At 39.5% G+C, this 21,405-nt stretch overlaps 1 protein-coding gene across 6 annotated transcripts in view; it reads left to right on the top strand.

Moving 5' to 3' along the window:
* Nucleotides 1–21,287, top strand: part of NEBL (nebulette) — a 227,040-nt gene extending 205,753 nt beyond the window's left edge. For 3 of the 6 annotated variants that reach the window (XM_069729536.1, XM_069729535.1, XM_069729534.1), the window contains 5 exons: nucleotides 363–455; nucleotides 1,893–1,997; nucleotides 4,102–4,273; nucleotides 11,253–11,377; nucleotides 12,523–21,287. In XM_069729536.1, the coding sequence (XP_069585637.1) occupies nucleotides 363–455; nucleotides 1,893–1,997; nucleotides 4,102–4,273; nucleotides 11,253–11,377; nucleotides 12,523–12,699 (672 nt within the window). In that variant the 3' untranslated portion in view covers nucleotides 12,700–21,287. Of the gene's footprint in view, nucleotides 1–362; nucleotides 456–1,892; nucleotides 1,998–4,101; nucleotides 4,274–5,195; nucleotides 5,289–6,407; nucleotides 6,552–11,252; nucleotides 11,378–12,522 lie in introns of all 6 variants that reach the window. The other 3 variants (XM_069729538.1, XM_069729539.1, XM_069729537.1) reach the window with 3 other exon arrangements.
* Nucleotides 21,288–21,405: the final 118 nt, after the last annotated feature.

The following is a 21,405-nucleotide window of genomic DNA, read 5'->3' as shown; positions in this document are numbered from 1 at the left end:
TATTTTTTTTCTTGAGTTATTGAGACAAGTATTTGAGGAGTTTGATATCTGCTTCCAATCTGCCATTGCGGCTGGCCAAGGTGGTTACGCTTTGATCTTGGGTTTTTGTCGACTTTGAACGCGCGACTCCATAAGGGCCAAATGAATATGAAATTTGTGATAATCTTCAAATATCATCAGACAAAGAATCTTACAGTAGGATCCTTTTAATCTTTCATGGTCCACGTCATCATTAATATATTCAGTATCACTTGTGGTCTTACCAGTTTGGCCATGGTCTTCTATCCACATTGTACGGTTTCATAGATGATTTCAGTACTTAATTCCTTCCTTATTTTTGACATATATTTCTGTATTTTCAGGTCCATTACAAAGAAAAGGTTGGTAAAGTCACATCTGTAGGTCTAACTCCAGAGATGGAGAGGGTTAAAAAGAACCAAGAGAACATTAGTTCGGCAAGTGTCATTGACCAAGGTGTAAATTGGGATGGGACCGGGTGGTTGGGTGGCAGCTCGTAAATTGTCTTGGAGGTTTTCATTGACAGAAATCTAACAAGTTCTGAATAGGTGTGAATTACTAAGCGCTGGAAGCACTGGGAATTTAACTTTTCGACACTTGAGCAACTGTTTTTAGATTAATTTTATGTTGAAATGGAAAAGGTAAAGTGCAGGCAAAAAAAAATCAAGGTTTTCTTTCTATTCATTACTCAACAATCTTAGGATGAATCTTGCATTGATTTGTACAGAGGTCTACAATGCAACCACATCTGACTTAGAAGTGAATGAATATCCAGGGTCACATTTGGGCATTGGGACAGATTTACTAATCCTGCCCAAAACTTTAGACTTGGACTCACCAGTCTGAATACACAAACATTGCCACTGTCACTTATCCTGGATGATAAACTTGGTGTCTTTATTAGTTTAACTTTCACCTCTTTTTGAATATTATACTTTTGCCAAAACTTGGTGCACAGTTTTGCATTTCAAACCACTCGCTTTTTCTAGAAAACCATGCCTGGTATTAAATATGCTGCAATAACTGCACAATGTGAAATGAGATCATATGCCAAGTTTTTGCACATTTATATATAAATATAACATATTGCCCCTCATTCTTTTAAAGTTTAGTCTTACCGAATAATTTGTCCGGTCCTATGAGTTACATTCAATGGCACATGCATACAAATGAATTTTCGGCCCAAGTGCGATCCAACAAAACATCATCAGACCAATGTTATTCTATGGGGTCGTGCACATGTCCGATTTTTTCCTGCATGATTTGATGATATCCGAGTGCAGTCCGATTTTCACGGACTGACAGAATGGAGAAGATGAAGACATTTTTTTTCCCATCTTCTCCTCATCCGTGAAAGTCGGATCACATTGTGATGACACACTGATCAATCTCTGATCAGAGTTTGATTAGCATAATCGGACCAATGTTTTCATATGAGAGAAAATAGTCATGTGACCATAGCCTGAATGGAACATGTCATCTCCAAAAATGCTATTTACCTGCAGATATAGTGGTAATCAGCAGGTAAAAAGCATATTAACAACTACTGTAAGAGCAGCTACTGGGAGAAAAGTATGTTATATTCTTCCTGCAGCTGCTTAGTTCTAGTTTTAAAGGTGGTGACTGCACCTACACCTTGATTAACAGCCTGCTGTACACACAAATGCTGCACACTATTTACCTGTAAATTACCACTATATCCGCACGTAAATTGCATTTTTTTGGAGGTGATGGGTTCCCTTTCATTTTTACCTGTTAGGTAAAGCTATAAAGGGTTGATTGGCATGCAGGCGCCATCCTCGAGCTTATTTTTCTGCCTTGTGTTTCTGTTACTGTTCTCCATTTCTTCCTTATATCATCTTGTTTTCCTCCAGGTAAAATACAGCAATGACTTACAGCAGATGAAAGGCCGACCTAGTGTAATAGTAGATACTCCAGAGCTGAGGCATGTCAGAGAAACACAAAACCATATCTCAATGGTAGGAAGATTCCAGGTTTGCAGAACACAACTGCACTTTGCTTTGCTGTGTAACCACCACCGATGTCTCCTGTGGATGCAAACTCCAGTATTTCTCGTATAATATAATAAAGGTCTTGTGTATAATATCAGAACACAATAAAATGATGCTATTAACTTGGTTTTGTGATTTTTTATTATTAACCTGCATGAAACTGAACCTGGCACAATGTGAGAGTAATGTATGCCGTGGGATCGTGTGCACGCATGACTGCTTTGGATGTACTGTCACATGTGAATATTTGCTGTTAATATGATCATTATTTTCTCCACACTGCATGCAATGTATATTTATAAAATAGTGCACTGTGTATTGCTATTCTATTCTAACTGGACTGATAATATAGAATATAATACTACCACCTAATGGCCTGTATCTCCATGAAATATGCCTTGCCTTGATTAGTCTATTTGTGTAAATTGAAAAAAAACCAAAAAAAAAAACCATTCAGTCTCCTCACACTTTCTTAGTTGTATCTGTTATCCATCTCTCCTTTTTCTAAAAGACTCCACAACACACAACACCATTACAGGATGTGAATATAGATACTTCTGCTTGTTTTATCCATATGTTTGCACTAAAAACACTTCTGTAAAATGCCAAATACTTCCATACAGTGAGCACACAGTACAACCATTTAGTACTACAACAATACCGCCATATAATGCTTTTATACTGGCCCAATACAGTATCTAAATAATGCTACCTTATAGTACCCGCCTATAACTGCTGTGTATTTCCCACATAATGTCGCCATTCAGTTTCCAAACGAAACCCGGTGTTCTCCAGGATTTTTGATGCTGGACAAAGTTAAAGCACCAGTCCAGCATTTTTTTTTTTATTGAAGCGCTGGAGTGGTGCTACTAATGTAAGACCCTTCATTTATATTTACCATCTGCCGTCTTCTCCTGCCGTTATCTGCCCGCTCCGGTCGGTTTTCAGCTGTTTGTGTCCTGCGGGATTTCACCAGTGTTTGCTGCAGTGAGCCATAGGTCACTTTTCAATGCAAGTCTATGAGAGCATCATAGACTTGTGACCTTTACCTCTGGCTACCGGTCCGTCAGAAGTTGCGGTCACAAGATGAGGTTGTGGGACCGGAGTGGCTCCGGGAAGAGCTGAAGACGGGTGTTGAGTATAGTTTTACGTTCAGGGATCTTACATTAATAGCACCACTCTAGCACTGCAATGAAGAAAACCGCTGGAGTGGTACCTTAACCTGGATCGATCAGTGGGGTTAGGAAGAAAAAGACAATAAAGTTGCACCCTCAAAAAACCTGGTACATCCAAAAATTAAAATTTTATTTTACAATCAAGGAAAAAAACTCATTAAAAAACATTTATAAGGCCCGCCTCCACCTAAAAAGACAAGAAATTTCAATTTTAGCACATGATAAAGCTACTGGAAGTGAACACCCTATGTAATATCCAAAACCGTGGACTATTCAGCAAGTGAATCCCACACAAATATAAGACATCTAATAAATATAGCATGAGGAAGTAGGTCACAATCGGCACGTTCTCACCTGTCCTGTGGGTTGGTAATAGCTTTATAATTTGGTACAAACCCTTTACCGTTTTTATCACTTCACCCTCCGGTTGCTCCTGAGAATCCAATCCTTTGGAACGTCCTTGGTAATGGGGTATATGGTTAATTGCCTAATTTGCCTCCCATAAAACCCATTCTAAAGGGTTGTGACCTGACCTACATAGACACCACTTATGATACCTTATGCGGCAATATTGGGTGTACGATGTAACACTGCATTAATATGTGGATTTGACTTGTAAAGAACAGGGAACACTAGATGTCTATATCCTTTGTAGCTTTAATAGCCGCCATATTGGTTGTTGCCCATTTTCCCCCAAAACAGACACAACTAAGAAATGGCTAACTATATATTTGTTTTTTTTTACCAAATTGACAAAACAACTCATGGAATAATTTGGGATATTTTTTAAACACACTTAGAAAGTCTTCCACTTCTTACATCTAGATTACACATCATATGAGATCTTGATGTCATTTATGGCCACCAATTATCATTTTTACCACTTTTATTTTTAGATAAAATATCATGAAGATTTTGAGAAGACGAAAGGCAGAGGCTTCACCCCAATAGCGGATGATCCAGTGACAGAGAGAGTCAGGAAAAACTCACAGATCGTCAGCGATGCTGCTTACAAGGGTGTCCACCCCCATGTAGTGGAGATGGACCGACGACCGGGAATCGTTGTAGGTGAGTTTTACAGAAAACTTTTGGTTACAGTTTGATGATACATTGGTAATAGTATTTTAACTATTAACTTCAGTCTCACAGAGTATTCTTAGTCCAATGAGGAAGCTAGGCAAAAAAATGTTTGAAGCCCCATGTGTCTTTATTTTTGAGTTTTGGAAGGAAAGATCTCATGCTGTTCTAAGAATGTCATTTAACATGCATTTATTGTAATATTGTAGTAGTTAAAGAGTTAAAAAAAGGAACAAGCTCAATGACAGAATCAATAATTGAATTATCCCTTATCCCCAGAATAGCAGATAACTTGATGATCCCTGGGGTTCAAATGCTGGGACCCTCAACGATCCCGAGAAGAGCACATGCTCTACCTCTCCTCCATTCATGGTCCATAGGACTGTCAGGTGACTTGATGGTTCAACGATGTGTAGGAAGATCGATCTTGTGCAAGCCTAGATAGGTCCACTAGGATCTTCTCCGCTATTACGTTAATAGTATCAAGCCATCGGGTTGCTGGTCTTCCCCTTCACCTTGTTCCTTCTATTTTTTCGTTCATGATGTCCTCTTGCTATACAGTGCCTAAATAATACTTATAAAGTGTCTGATACCTTTAGTGGAAAATGACCAACTTTGAAAAGAAAACCAAACATTACGTCACAATGATTTGGCAGTCGATGTGATGTAAACCACAGCCTTTTGAGGGATTAGCCATAATATTGTGATAAGGTATTGAACTTGTATCGTTAGAAATTCAAATAAGGGTAAAAGTGGACACAACTGTAAGTTGTAATTTTGCCATTCTTTTCCTTGATGTTTTTCTGTCTCTTTTTTTCTGCCATTTCTTATTTCTTTTCTTGTACTATTTGTGTTCACTGTCACCTCATTTTTTGCTTCTGTTTCATCTCATACTTTTTTTTTCCCAACAAAGACCTTAAGGTTTGGCGTACTGATCCAGGTTCTATATTCGACATTGACCCACTGGAGGACAATATTCAGTCTCGGAGCCTTCGTATGTTAACTGGTATAGAAACTCGAGTTATTCTTTCTCATAAAGAGATATTTAGTGGATACTATATACTGGACTACATATTAGCGGGAGTAGATTTTATTTCTTGCATTTGGAGCCCCAAATGCACCAAATTTTATATAAATGTTTGTGCATTTTAGTTATTTGGGGCAAACCATTTCGAACAGTGGTTGAAATGCCAACTTTGGTGTATATGGAGACATATTGATGGTGTTCAGAGCTCAGAGAAGGCCCTGTCAAGGTGTGAAGCAATCACAAAATAGGAAGATCTGGATCAACAGTCTGTGAACAGACTTTTATTGACAAAAAAGTGCTTGATAAAGGACACACAAAGTCAGCAGTACAGTTTAAATGGAATTAAACATTAACGCGTTTCGGTTGTGAATTCTTGATTAATGCTGCGCAGTCACCCGAAACGCGTCAATGTTGCATTTGATTTACCGACTGCTCACTTTGTGTGTCCTCCTCTTTCAAGCTCTTTTTGGGAATAAAAGTCTATTCACAGTCTATTGAGCTGGTTCTTCCTATTTTGGGATTTCTGAATTTTTTTGCTGGTACTGTAAACAGCAGCTTTTAATTTGCATGAAAAAAAAATGCAGCAAAAAAAAGCTGCAAAAGTGCAACGTGTGAACATAGGCTACAATAACACTCCAGGTGAAACTTACATTTTACACAAGTTTGTAGCATCATAGTGCCTATATGTATGAAAGAGCTGTTGACCAAAAGCCAATTCGGTCAATTGCGAGAAGAGAGAAAGCAACTACCAGACAGCAGCTGACATTTTTTCTAGGCGGACATTTGAGAAACTCTCATACTCATTAGATAGTCATCTGGGTTGTGTTTAGATGGTCGTCTGGGTTGGGTTTAGATGGTCGCCTGGGTTGGGTTGACATTAATGTGTTTGGGACCCTTAGGAGCAGTGCATGGTACACCATTCTCTCTCTGAATCCCTGCATCATGCAATGCCCCCTCGTGCGTCAGGAATAGCCCAGTATAGCATACGTCTCTGTGTTCAGCCTGTATCCCACATCTTCATTTATTCCACACTGTTTGCATCTTTCTCTGTGTTCTCTGTTGTCCCTGTCGGTCACTGTAGTATTCCTCTATTTGTAGAGAGAGCTAGTCTGGGTAACAGGCAGTCGTGCCGCTCCGCGGGGGCGGCCAGAGTGAGTCAGGCTGATGACAGGTCAGAAGTGTCTGAGATGAAATCTAGCATCTCTTACTACAGTGAGGGAACAAAGGCGTCTGAGGACGGAGGTAACAAACCTAAATCCTGTGTTAATTAATGCAACCATCCCATCTCTACTCTGTTTAGTAGCACGCTTTCTCAACCTCCTTGCAATACTCTATCCATTAGCTTCAAGAAAACCGCATGCGAGGTGGAGCACATCAACGTCCTCTAGTCATATTTTAAGGGAATCTGTCAGCAGGATTCCATCCCCCAAACTACAGTATTTATATACACATGGAGCACTTGAAAATACAAGTTCACCAATACCTTTGGCTAAACTGTCCGTTCCTCCATTATTGAGAAATTTGCATTTGAATGAATATGCAAAAGAGGCTAAAGTGGTTTGATTGCGTGGAAGCACTTTCTATGCTTTTGTCACTCCGGCTCTATTCCCCACGCAATGCTCCCTTATCCTACTTGACTGACCGCTTCTGTGCTGTGTGACTTCAAACAAAGGAGCCACCGGTTAGGCATGAGGAGGCGGCGCTGGCCGGGGAATAGAGTCAGAGTGACAGAGGCTTCAGATAGCTCTTCAATCTCATTTTCAGATCGATTCAAATGCTGATTTTTCAGTAACGGAGGAATGGACTGGCCATGTACAGGTATTGCTGGACTTGTCTTTGAAAGAGCATATAAATAGTTTTGGGTATGAAATTTTGCTGACAGATTCCATTTAAAGATTATCAACATTTTCTAAATTTTCTTGATTGCCCTAAGGCATATATGATGAAAGATCAGACAAGTTTTCAAACCGTTTGGAGTAAAAAAAAAAATCCTACCATTTCATGTATACAGCTACCATTTGGACCAATGATATTAAGCCTGATCTGACTTATCTGATCATACATTCATCAGTTGCTTTTCAATCTGGCCCTGGTTCTTCTTACCCTGAAGACAGACAATAAAGAGTAACAAATAACTACAGAATCTGACTACACTGGGTTTGCTTGTAGTCTGTTACTATGGAAACACCTTGATCTGCTTCAAAGAAGTTGTCCAAAGTAAAAGGAAGCAAGTGAATTGAAAACAAACCTTGCTCTCATAATATAATCTACATGCGGAGGTTATGTACATGCGGAGGTTATGTACATGCGGAGGTTATGTACATGCGGAGGTTATGTACATGCGGAGGTTATGTACATGCGGAGGTTATGTACATGCGGAGGTTACGTACATGCGGAGGTTACGTACATGCGGAGGTTATGCACATGCGGAGGTTTGGAAACATGTTGATAAATATCAGTACTGTACATGGGATGGCTGCTTAAATAACGCTGTGACACCTGATTGCTGTGCAAAGCTTCACAAATAACATACCGGCTTGTGTGCTGTCTTCTAATATCTGTGGATAATAATGATAATATTACAAGTCAGTAAGGAAAGAAAATTAAAACATTTCCATAGGTCATCAAGGAAATCTAGCATTCTTCATTACTTATATTAGGGGATATATTATTCCTTAAAGGGGTTGTCCACTAAGGCATGTCTCTTCTGACTGGGATGGAATGTGAAGGGTGCAGCTGATCATTGGCATCTGATTGACTGCAGCGGTCATGTGATGTCCACTGATGAAAGAGGAAGTTAAGAGACAGATGGAGGCTTCGGTCACTGGCAGTGGTGCAAAAGGGGTCTAATAGGTGAGTATCCATTCTTTGCTAGCTTAATACCCCCATCAGCCCCTTTTTATTTTAAAAAATATACTTGACGATACCTTTAAAATACATATGGCAGACTGACTCTGCGGGAAGAGATAAGTAGTATCTATGTGGCTGTAGAATCATCAGGTTCTGACATCAGAATGTGGTTTTCATACAAATAATTGCAGATATATAAGTGCCAACTTACTTGCAACGTTTATTGTAAGATATTACATTATTAACAGTTAAAGGGAACCTGTCAACACATTTTACATATGGAACTAGAGGTATGGCTGTGTGTGTAGGTGCTTGATCCCTTTTTGTGCGCCAGTCATGAGAAATCGAGTGTAGAAGCCATATGCAAATTAGACTGAAAGTGCACTAGGGGCGTGTCAGTGCATTCGGACTATTTCTTCCCAGTGCATTGTCACTCCCAGAGCACTTCCAGACTTCTACACTAGATTTATCATGACTGGTACACCGGATCTCTGCAAAAAAAAGTCAAATTTTTATTAAGGGACACGCACCTACACAGCGATAAGTCTAGTTTCAAATATAAAAAAGCGATGACAGGAGACCATAAGATAAAATGAATACTAGACGGATTGAAATTTAAACTTTAGGAATATCTTGACTACAAATGATGGTAACTAGGAAGGAAATGGATAAATCTGAAAAAAAAAATGAATTCACAGATTCAATCAAATTTATTAAGAAAAATCAATGTGCATGATTATTATCCAATGCTAATTGAATGTTCATTATTATTGAGAGACCCCAGACCATATAAAACCTAGGAAAAAAAATAATTACAAAGTCCCGCTCCCATCCCGGCAATTTCTTCATTCCGGTTTTCACTGAGCCGAAGATGCCCACTTGAAATTGACCACTGAAGAGAGTTGGGCTTGCACAGCCGAAGGACAAGTCAGGTCTGGGTAAGTATAATTTTTTTTTTTAACCCCCCCCCCCTCCATTTATAACCTAGCAAAATGGAAGTTTTGATGAATTCAAAAAAGTATGGATTTGGGTTAATGAGACATTTTATTTGATAAAATTCAAGGCAAATTTGATTTATCTTGAATCAATTCATTCATCTCGATTTCCTACTTCTACTTCTGTTTTGGACACTATAGGGATGTGGTGAGTATAAAGAGATAATCTGGACAAAAAAAAAAGGTTCAGGACTTTCAAAGTGATAAAGCACAAAAAATGTTGATAATTTTATTTTTATAAGTTTTTGTGTGTGTTTTAAAGGGAAATGTTTGTTCTAATTGTGTGGAGTTGATCCCAATTTGCTTTACTAATATTTATCTAATGTGCAAATGATTGTTGTATGATTATCCTGATATGTGTGTGTGTATATATATATATATATATATATATATATATATATATATATATACTTTAGTGATGTCTTCCATTTTTGCATAGATTTAATGCACAACAAATATAGTAATTGGTCAATGATCTGGTGGTCTGATCTCATTGGTCCCAAAAGGACTATTTTGGTCTTGGCAAGTTATCACTTATCCATTATAGAGGTATAGAGGTGAATACTTATATTGTTGTACATCCCATTAATGGGGTCCTCACCGATTGCCAGAATTTGTGTCCCATGTTTTCCCTTAGGCTACTTTCACACTAGCGTCAGATTTGGCCCGTCGCATTGCGTCAGGCCGAGATTCCGACGCTAGCGTTTGATGCGCCGCACAACGGGTGCAGCGGATGCATTTCTCCGGCGCATCCGCTGCCCCATTGTGAGGTGCGGGGAGGTGGGGGCGGAGTTCCGGCCGCGCATGCGCGGTCGGAAAAAGCGGTCCGTCGGCAGCAAAAAACGTTACATTTAACGTTTTTTGTTCCCAGCAGTCCGCCACAACACGGCGCAACCGTCGCACGATGGTTGCGACGTGTGTCAATACATCGCAATGTGTCGGTAATGTTACTCTATGGGGCAAAAACGCATCCTGCAAAAAACTTTGCAGGATGCGTTTTTTCCCCTAAATGACGCATTGCGACGTATGGCAAAAAACGCCAGTGTGAAAGTAGCCTTAGTGACAAGATCACAACCAGAAGGCGATGGATGGAAGCCGAGAGCTCCCTCTACTGGTGGCTGTAAAAAGACTGTTTATCCTGAAAGTTAATTATGAGCTTTTATAGATAAAATAAAAATACATTTATTTTATAGATCTACTTTTGTTTTCTTCACCTGAAGAGGAATTTTGCTGTCGTTATTGTGGCCAATAATGTCCTTGGAAATCCGCCTTTGAAAATTTTACTTTTGCTTTACAAATAAAAATATATTCACAGTACTTTTGTACATAAAGTGTATAGTCTGGGCAAGGATCAGCATAAAATAAGAATATTTCAATATAATTTTATTTAGATTGTATCTGGCGGTAAACAAAGGAATTCATCATAAATTAAATTAAACATTCATCCAATTTTTTAACATTTACTGCCTAGTTAAAGAGGACCCGATTAAAATTGGTTAGTTCTTTCTCTTATTTTATTTATGTGTCTCCCCTGATTTTTTTTTTTTCAAATCCGCCATACGGTTCCAGATATATGGGTCTTTTTACTTAGTACTAATTGGTATGTTCATGATAAGGGGTGTGGCTGACAGGATCCTCTGGGGCGTATCTTTAAGCTGCGCTGAATAGTTACCCTGTGAGCCACGCCCCTTTGGTAAAGACCATAACAATTTGTACTGAATAGAAATCACCATATTCTAGAACTATATGGTAGATAAAAAAACACAAAAGAAAAAAACAAAGAAAAATGTAATATCCAGGGAACAGCAAGATTAAAATAAAAGCAAAAATTGGCACTTTTGACCTGGTGACAGTACAAAGTCCTTAATAAATCTTTTCTGGGGAAACAAGGAAATATAATAAAAATGTATTAGAGGAGCATTTGCAGGGCAAAGTGGGTCAGAGATATTTGGGTCTTTGGGTCAAATGTAGATTGTCCCTTTGTAGGAAAAAAAGAAGGTAAGTATTCATTAATGCAGATTTTAGATATTGTGATATTTTTTTCATTTATTTTAAGATTTAGGAATAATATAATTTCTAATTTCTTTTCTCAATGCAGCCCCTGTTCATCCGGGTGCCTACCATCCTTCTCAGTCTCAAGGTTTTGGCTACATGAACCAGTCAAGTATGTCCTCCATGAGGTCAATGCATTCTCCACATGCACATTCCCCTTCACCAAGTCTGGTGAGTATGGGGAGTCATCAATGGATAAAACATACTGTATATATAGTAAAAGAGGAAAAATAATTCCCCCCCAAAACAATGGCACTTAGACATCGGCAGGTAAACACAGTGCGGTGTTGGATTCATCAGCTTCCTTCCACGTCTCGCTATCCTCCTCTTCTGTAACATGGATTATCCAACGTGACCAACTCCTCTAAAGGGAATATGTCACCAGAAAAAAACACTATTAACTTATATGGAGTTAATGTGCAGGTTAATAGTGTTACTAACCCGCCAGGCGCCCACATTAGCTGAACACCGCAGGGAGAAATGAGGTTTATTCCCCCTGCACAGTTCTGGTTTGAGTCACGGGGGCGCCGCCACTGCGGGTTCAGCCACAGTTCTGAGTATACAGTGCGGCAGCTGTATCCGTGCCCCCGGCCCTGACTGACAGTGCGCTCAGCATTAGGGACGGCTGTCAGTCAGGGCCAAGGCGGACGCTGGGCAGGTTAGTAATGCTATTAGCCTGCTGATTAATCTAATATTTGCAGGTTAATAGCGTTTTTTCTCTGGTGACTGGTTCCCTTCAAAAGTAATGTATCCTGAGAAAATTACATCATCTTTTACAAAAATTTTTTCGGTATGAAATACATTTTTGGCAAAATGTTTTTTTTTCATATCAAAATCTCCGTTAAAAGAAAGAATAGAAATGTTGCCATTTTCACACTGGTGGTGTTACCTGTGTTTGTAATACTGCCTGTGATGATAATGCGACTCCTGCAAAGTCTTCCGTAAAGAACAGGAAGTAGGAGTCTAAAATTGTCCTAGTGGCCAGCATGAAAATTGCAGGATTTCTAATATTTTTGTCTTTTAAAAACAATAGAATCATATATATATACATATATATATATATATATATATATTAGTGTATATAAAAAAATTGTAATATTTTTAAAACACAAAAATTATTTTCAAAGCAAAACTAGGTTTAAGCAATGTGTCATTTTCTGTCGATACATTAACTGTAAAGAAGGGAAGCGAAACCTGAGTCTTCAGGTGTTACGTAGAGCTATCCTCTAATATACACATGTTACATATCACCTGGTAGTAAAATAAAAAGAATAAGGAGCACTTTATCCACTCTCCTTCCATTTTGTCTTGTGCAGAGAACATTCAGAGCCATGTACGACTACAGCGCTCAGGACGATGATGAGGTTTCCTTCAGGGACGGTGACTACATCGTCAACGTGCAGCCGATAGATGAAGGATGGATGTACGGCACGGTGCAGAGAACTGGGAAGACTGGGATGCTGCCTGCCAATTACATCGAGCCTGTTAACTGATAGCTGTCTGCTCCTCCAATCGGCATATATATTTTATTTTTCTGCGAGGATCGATCGCCACGATCACAAATTCTTTGACGATTATTCTTCTAAAACGTGCAAAATTATGTTGAAGCTTATTTTTTAAGCACTAGCCTAAACACCTAGGACAATACGAGAAGCTCCTAGATAAAATGCTCTTCTCCTCTAAGCAAAAGACTCTAGAACCAAAAAACCTGCATAGACTTAGATGAATGTTATATATGATAATGGGATTTTCTTTCTTACATATCCTTTCATAGTTAACCTCAGAGGGCTGGTAATTGCTGACAATCTCGGGCCTAGCAGCGGTATAGCGTAGGTTATATATAGGATTCTAAAATGTATTTAGCTGCTTCCGCTATATTCTGTTTCCTGTGAATTTTTCAATTGTGCATTAGTCAAACGGAATCTAACCTCCCAGAGTTTTATCCTATTTTAATACTAAATATTATAGAGAAAATTAGTATTTATAATCATGGTATAGTCAATAGATCTGTGTGGTTGCATTTAAATTTATGGGAAAGCCGCATCGCGCAAGAAAACCTCTCACCTGTACAGGACCTTCATCTATTATCCAGAGCGTAAGACACAAACGAACGCTTTTCCCGAAAAAAGAAAGTTCTCATTCTAGTGTCACACAGTGAAGATAGCTATTCACAAAGATAGCATTTGACATTAAAGGGGTTGTTTGCTTAAAGTGTGACGTCAACTCGGTGTGACTTCCGATTTTCTGAATCCTTGTAGCGCGCGCACTGCATGCTGTCAGGATTCTCCAGCATCGCTGTCGAGAGTGCTCGCGAGTATGTGATTTGCAGTACAAGTGAATTGAGCGAGGCCAAACACGTCTAGTCGGAATGTGGCCCACTCTTAGCAGCAATGCTGTAGAATCCTGATAGTGGGCAGTGTGCACGCAGCAAGGATTCAGAAGTTTGCAGTTCCATAGAGTGACTGTAGATTTTTAGCAGAAGACTGGACAACCCTGTAAGGGTTAAGGAGATGTGCACACATTGAGTATTTGCACCAGATATTTCTGCACTAAGAATTCATCTCTCAGCATGAAAAACTCAGTGTACAATATGCGCATCTTTTATTCATTTTTTCTTGCGTCTTTTATGCATTTTACTCGCTTTTGATTCAAGTGGAAAACACTGAAAAAAAAATCTACATGTGGCATTAATGGTTGAAACACTCAAGGAAAAAAAATAGCGGATTATTTCATAAATCTCATTTATTTTGCTGGTACAGTAAAACGCTGCACCGGATAAGTGCTGCAAATGCTCAACGTGTGCGGAAACCCTGACGGTAGAGCGAAGCAAAATGGCTCAAAGCAAAGTGAATTTACTAGAAATTTCACAAAAAGTTTGTATTTGCGGGGTTCTCAATTTGCTTTTTTCGGTCAGGAAGGGGTTTAAAATATTATATACCGTATTTTCCAGCGTATAAGACGACCCCCAACTGGGCGTATAAGATGACCCCCAACTTTTCCAGTTAAAATATAAAATCTTCTCAAAAGTCGGGGGTTGTCTTATATGCCGGGTGTCATCTTATAGGGTGGGTGCGGAGCAATCTGCGGTCGAAGTATATAGTAGGGGGGAGTGGTCCCGATGACGAGGTGAGGGAGCGCCTCACCAGGAAGGTGTAAGTGAAGCAAACTGTCAGCGTCTGGGATTCCAGGGGTATGCAAAAAAGAGAGAGAGCGATGCTGTGCCTAGAAAAACACTCCTCTTTCACTCATCTGGCTCGCCCTTGTATCCTATTATCTCCTTCTCTGCCTCTGCTTCACTTACACCTTCCCGGTGAGGCGCCCCCTCACCTCGTCATTGGGACCGCTCCCCCCACAATATGCGGCGACCGCAGATTACTCCATACCTGCCCTATAAGACGACACCTGGCGTATAAGACGATACCCGACTTTTGAGAAGATTTTCAAGGGTTAAAAAGTAATCTTATACGCCAGAAAATACAGTAATTTCCACACCTGTCCTACTAACACAGCTCCCTGCCCATTCCTCCCCCGGCTTCCTCTGCCTCCGGTCTTCTTCACTTCAGTTTTCTCTGTTTGGTGCTGACTAAGCCTCGTTTAATGACTAGATCTCACAAGACCACTATGATTAGGGTTTGGGGTGGGTACTGTTTCTAGCAGAGACTCCCAGTAGGCCCAGGGAAACATATAGGTTAGCTACCTCCACTGGGAGGCCTCGGAGAACCAGCTGTTCTGCTTATGAAGAGTTAATTTGCAGTTTCCTTTTTTCCCAGCAATCACTGGCCTGGCCTAAAAGACTCTCTACGCCAACTGGGATTCTCCATGAGAAGACACAGTACCCACCTCAAACTCAAAGACAGACCTTTTATCTTAAGGCAAATAGTTGTCATACTTTATTTCCCCACTAGGAGTGCTGCAGGGAAATTGAGCACTTGCTGTCAGATTACAAAGACACTCTTTCCTGAAAGACCCTCGTAGTAAAGAGAGAATGTCCACGATGCAAATGCCCTTTAATTTAGAGTGTGATGAGACAAGTCTGTACATTTATTAAAACACTAAAGCTGAAGGTTTATCCACATTATTTTTATCTCCTGAAATCCTCGAAATTATTTTCGTACAGACGAGAATATTATATATGAATCTTTTATGTGACTTGTGTAGACTCAGGACTTTAGGTGGTTAAATCCCCCACGATTTCGCCAGGACTGGCAGACCATGTGCTGTGTATAGTGGTGCCCGGACGCTTCCCCGATGATGGGGATAGAGGGGGTTAAACTTGTTGCAATTATCTTTTTGTTCACAAGGGGAAAGCAGTTTCGGCACATTCGCCACGCACAAAAAGTATATGGACGGCCTTTATTGTTCTCACATAGCATAAAACATTGCGTTTTTTTTTTTGCTGCAATTTTTCATGCATAAAATCCGCCGCATTTCAAGCAAAATTAACGTGATGCCATGAAAACTGCTGCCCACAGTGCGTTTGTAGACACAGTTGAACTGTGCTGTTTTTGGTGCATTTATTTCCTTATAGGTTTCTATAGGGAGACTGAAAAAAACATTTAAAACTGCATTATTAAGTGCAGAATCCCAGCATTTGTGCCTAAAAAATACAAAGTACATAATAAAACAAACTCAATGAAATCAGCACCAAAAACAAATGATTAAAAAAAGGGAAACACATAAAAAAACAGATCAGAGCAGATTTTCTATTGCATAGTTTGGTGTGGACATCTGCAAAGAAAACGCAAAGTTGGGTCTGGGTCTTTTTTTTTTTTGCTCAGATTATACGTCCATCATTAATTTAAATGTATAGAAAGTAGAAGATGCGACGCAATGTTGAGTTTATGAAAGAACAAATCTGGAGGTTTTACTCAGTGAACAAAATCAGGGAGATTGATGTAGTGTTTTCCATGAAAATTCCATAAATTCAAACCCAGGCTTCCTACTACACAGAATTTAAGGTTGGCGCCGTACAGAATTTGATGATTATGACTTGGAGATCAAGATGATCTTATGGCAGTGGAGTCTCGGGTTTATCGAGTAGCCTCCATTTTACTGAGAAATAAACATTCGTTAGGACTCACGGTTATTATATTCCCTCAATAAGTTATTTTTCATTTAGTGGATATTGAAGAAACATTTTATCGATGTTGCTTGCTGTGCAAAAACTTGGAACTGCTATACCTAACACATCCCGAGGACGACCGTAATAAAAGTGCTCAGTCAAGATTCCCACCATGCGTGTCTGCTCCAGTGTCGGACTGGGGTGCCATGGGACCACCAGTAACCAACTCCTGGGCCCCACTTTTCAGCTACATGCAAATTTGACATATCCTTAATCACAAATTTATAGAATAATGAATTTGTAGACATTGTGAAATGAATAAGATGCTCTCATTGGCTGTGCATAGTCATTGAAGTATATGGTGCCAGGTACTGCTCATATACGTCTTGCACAGGGGCCCACCGGCGGATTCTCCTGTGGGCCAGTCCAAGCCTGTCTGCGCTAATATCTTGTTAACCCCTTAACGACCAGAGGTATTTTTGGTTTTGCATTTTCATTTTTTGCTCCCCTTCTTCCCAGAGCCATAATTTTTTTTTATTTTTTAGGTCAAAACGGCCATGTGAGGGCTTGTTTTTTGCGGGACGAGTTATACTTTTGAAGAACACCATTGGTTTTACCATATCGTGTACTGGAAAACGGGAAAGAAATTCCAAGTGCGGTGAAATTCCAAAAAAGTGCAATTCCACAATTTATTTTGATTTTGATTTTTTACTAGGCTCACTAAATGCTAAAACTGACCTGCCATTATGATTCTCCAGGTTATTACGCGTTCATAGACACCAAACATGTCTAGGTTCTTTTTTATCTAAGTGGTGAAAAAAAGTTCCAAAGTTTGTTAAAATAAACTTTGCGTCTCCATTTTTCGTGATCCCGGGTTGGGTGAGGGCTTAGTTTTTGCACGCTGAGCTGGTGTTTTTAAAGATACCATTTTGGTGTAGATACGATTTTTGGATTCTAATGCAATGTTGCTGGACCAAAAAAACGTAATGCTGGTGTTTTGACTTTATTTCTCGTTACGCCGTTTAGCGATTGGGTTAATTCTTTTTTTATATTGATAGATCGGGTGATTCTGAACGCGGCGATACCAGATTTGTAAATGTTTGATTTTTTTGTTTATTGCATTATCTTGAATGGGGCAAAAGCCGGGTGATTTGAACTTTTATATATTTTTTTTAAAACATTTTTTTTTACTTTTGGCATGCTTTAATAGTTTCCATGGGAGACTAAAAGCTGCCATAATCCGATTGTCTCTGCTACACACAGGTGATGATCAGATTGCCTGTATGTAGCAGAATTACTGACTTGCTATGAGCAATCCGGCAGTGACAACCATAGAGGTCTGCTGTCATGCCAACCCATCGGCGATCGGCGGTCATGTGACACAGGCACCGATGGGTGGGATTTTCGGTGCGCTTGACGGAAGCGCATGCTAAATTCCTCTGTCAGAGTTTGACAGCAGCATTTAATGGGTTAACAGCCGTGGGTGGATTGTGATTCCACCCGCGGCTGTTGAGGGCACATGTCAGCTGTTCAAAACAGCTTACATGTGCCGGAAAAGATGTGGGCTTAGCGCCGGAGCCCATATCAAAGGAAGGGTGTCCGACATCGGTGTATTATTACGCCTGATGTCGGAAAGGAGTTAAAGAGGTTTTTGCCGGAATCGCACATAATCCACAAGATAGAGGATAATCTGATGATTTCTATGAGTACAACTGCTGGAACACCAGTGATTGCAATAATGGGGCTCTAGAGCCTTGCAATCAAATCCCAACATTGGACGTAATGACCGCACCATACCTTCCAGATACTGGCTGTATTACACAGCCAACGACTGCCTATAACAGCGGTGCAACACTGTAAATACAACCAAAAAAAAATAATCGTGATTTTTTCTTCTCCTGTTTTTCAGTACATTACGTATTAAAAGGAATGTTGTCATTCAAATCTACAACTTGTCCTACATAAAATAAACCCTCACAAAGCTATATTGACGGAGAGATCAAAAAGTTATGGGTCTTGGAAAAAGGGGAGGAAAAAACTAAAGTGCAAAAATGAAAATTGGTTTTGACAGGAAGGGATTAAAGAAAAACATTGTGCGCCTGAAAGCCGCAATAGATGGGTTATTTTCCTACAGAAACGTCACCGTTCTTGTTTGCGGCACTATTATTTCAGCTGAGATTCAATATTGCAATGCGAGCTACATCTCATGCATTGTTCCATCAAGAATATAAGTATAACATTAAGTTATCTTTTAAACAAAAACCATAATTAAATCCCACAAGGACAACATTTACATTGAGTTTGTATGGTTCCATAAATCATCTGTGACGCTCACATATGGAAATGAGATTGTGAGCCCCATTGGGGACAAGGAGGATGGTTGACGCATGGACAATGATCGGTTGTAAAGATTTTCCCACCATAAACTTAACACCAAATGAGTCAAGAGCTGGTTGTACACTTAGGACAATTGCCGGTTGAGCGTTACTTTGGCCAAGAAATATTCCCCTTTCCACCTTCATATACACGAACACTCGTGTTTAGATCTGCGGCAAAATATAAGGGTGGAGCATGTAAAAATCCAGCTTAGTTGAGTCTTTTTTCCATCTGCTGTTGAGGAAGAGTTGGTCAATTCTGGCCAAATATTTGGCCGACTATTGTCTACGGAATATAGGGCAATGCTAGTGTGGACACTCTCCAAAATGAAAGTTAGGAAAACCGACCACTTGGATATTTCCATTTTCGCCCTTGACTCAAACAGACGCAGATCTTATTTACTGGAAATGCAAGGAATGGATGCCAATTTTTGCTATTATTCAGGTACTACCTTTAGATCATATTTTGATATAATATCCACTTGATGGGCCAAGTCTATAGTGGGAAGGTTCTTTTAAAGAGGAACTGTTAACTCTCATGATATATCCATTTTAGTAAATACTTGTGTTCCCCATAATATATTAAAGAAGCGCTTCCATCAAAAATGGTATCCTCTTAATGTATTGCAATCATCGTATTATATACAGTGGCGAAAAATAAGTATTTGAAACACTGCTAATTTTGCATGTTTTCCCGCCTACGAAGAATGAAGAGGTCTGTAATTTTTATGGTAGGTACACTTAAAAATCTTTAAAAAAAATCCAGAAAATCACATTCTATGACTTTTAAATAATTAAATTGCATTTTATTGCATGAAATAAGTATTTGATGCTCTCACATCTCACAGACCTGTTAGTTTTCTTTAAGAAGCCTCCTACTCTGCACTCATTACCTGTATTAATTACACCTGTTTGAACTCGTTACCTGTATAAAAGACACCTGTCCACACAATCAATCACACTCCAACCTCTCCACCATGGCCAAGACCAAAGAGCTGTCTAAGAACACCAAGGACAAAATTGTAGACCTTGGGATGCGCTACAGGACAATAGGCAAGCAGTATGATGAGAATGCAACTGTTGGCACAATTATTAGAAAATGGAAGAAACACAAGATGACTGTCAATCTTCCCCATCTGGGGTTCCATGCAAGATGTCGCCTTGTGGGGTAAGGATGATTCTGAGAAAGGTCAAGCATCAGCCCAGAACTACATGGGAGGACCTGGTCAATGACCTGAAATCGTCAGTGTATCAAATATTTATTTTTCCCACTGTAGCACTGTGTACTTACAATTGCTCATTTTCCCTTTCTACCCAGCTAATTCTTCTGTTTTCCATTGGGTCTATGACATCACGTTATTAAAAACAGACTAGCAGAATCTTCTAAGCTCTATGTAGAAACAGGAGGTCAATTTTCCCTGTGTGACCCATAAGTCACTGCAAAAGTCACTGGCAGGGGGAGGAGAGAGCAGCTGGGTCAAGAGTTGAAGAGGGGAATGATAAATGCAGGGACAAGAGACTTCCTGTTTTTACATACAGCAGAGAAAAGAGGAGAATTAGCTTGGTAGAAAGACAAAACGAGCAATTGTAAGTACACAGTGCTATATAATATGATGACTGCAATATATTAAGAAGATAAAAACTTTGAAGGGAGGAGGAGGAGGGCTTCTTTAATTTTGTAGTATCTTTGTTATTCCATTTAGAAATATTTTGAATATATTTTTACAATTGCGAATTACCATTCTCCTTTTCCAAGAGACGTAACTCTACAACGTTTGACCCTGGCAGCCCTGATTGTACAATGTCAGAGTGTGAAGGGTCTTACAGTCAACACATAACATCCAGTTGTATATGTATTCATAAATGTCTTATGAGAATAACAGAACTAATCTGTGCCGTTCCTCTAAGAAAAGATGCTCCTCAATTTTTACATAAGAGGAAGGACCTATCACTTGCTAAAAAAATTAAGATAAATACCTTATAAAAAAATCCCTGTGGTTCCCTGATTCTTCCACTCTTTTCTGTTTTGCGCTGCATCACTCCATTTCAGATTTGTTGCTTTTCACATACAGCATATAAAATTCCTACTTGCAGACCCACTGGGTGTTTCTTCAGAGTCTTCTCGAGGGGCGTGTTCTTTCATCGTTCCCTCTGAGAATCAGCCTATCACAGCTCAGCAGCATCTGACACTGCTCGACTGCTGAGCTGTGGTTGGTAGCCTCTAGGAGGGATGGGTATAAACACCACGCCCCCAGAGAAGACTCTGAAAAAACACCCAGTGGGTCTTCAAATAGAAATTTTATATGCTGCTCACCAAAGGAAACAAATGTGAATATCTCTGCAGTGGACTGATGCAGTGCAAAAAGGAAAGGAGCAGCAGAATCAGGGAAGCTCGGGAATTTTACAAGGTATTTATCTCAATTTTATGGAGAAAGTGACAGGTCCTCTTTAAATTGTGTAAACTTAGACTTGATATCAGATAATGTTATGAAAATAATGAACCAATCACACTACCGTCTATGTACCCAGCCTTAAAAGCACAGAAGCACAAAATTGTACCAACCGATCCACCAATGTTGAGGAAACATTCTCCGTTTTCTATTGCTGTACTGCTACAGATTTAATAAAGCTTTAATAAGAGTAATTATTCTACTGACTATCTGTATAATAAATCAGCAACTAAGCGCATAAAAAAATACATGCCCTGGAATAATTATTACAACCGTCAAAATGAATCCAATTAATTGCATTACTTATTCTTA

Source organism: Ranitomeya imitator, chromosome 6 (assembly GCF_032444005.1).
Source record: "Ranitomeya imitator isolate aRanImi1 chromosome 6, aRanImi1.pri, whole genome shotgun sequence".
NCBI classification, from domain to species: Eukaryota; Metazoa; Chordata; class Amphibia; order Anura; family Dendrobatidae; genus Ranitomeya; species Ranitomeya imitator.
Note: the sequence above shows the minus strand (reverse complement) of the source record. Positions and strands in the feature narration are given on the sequence as shown.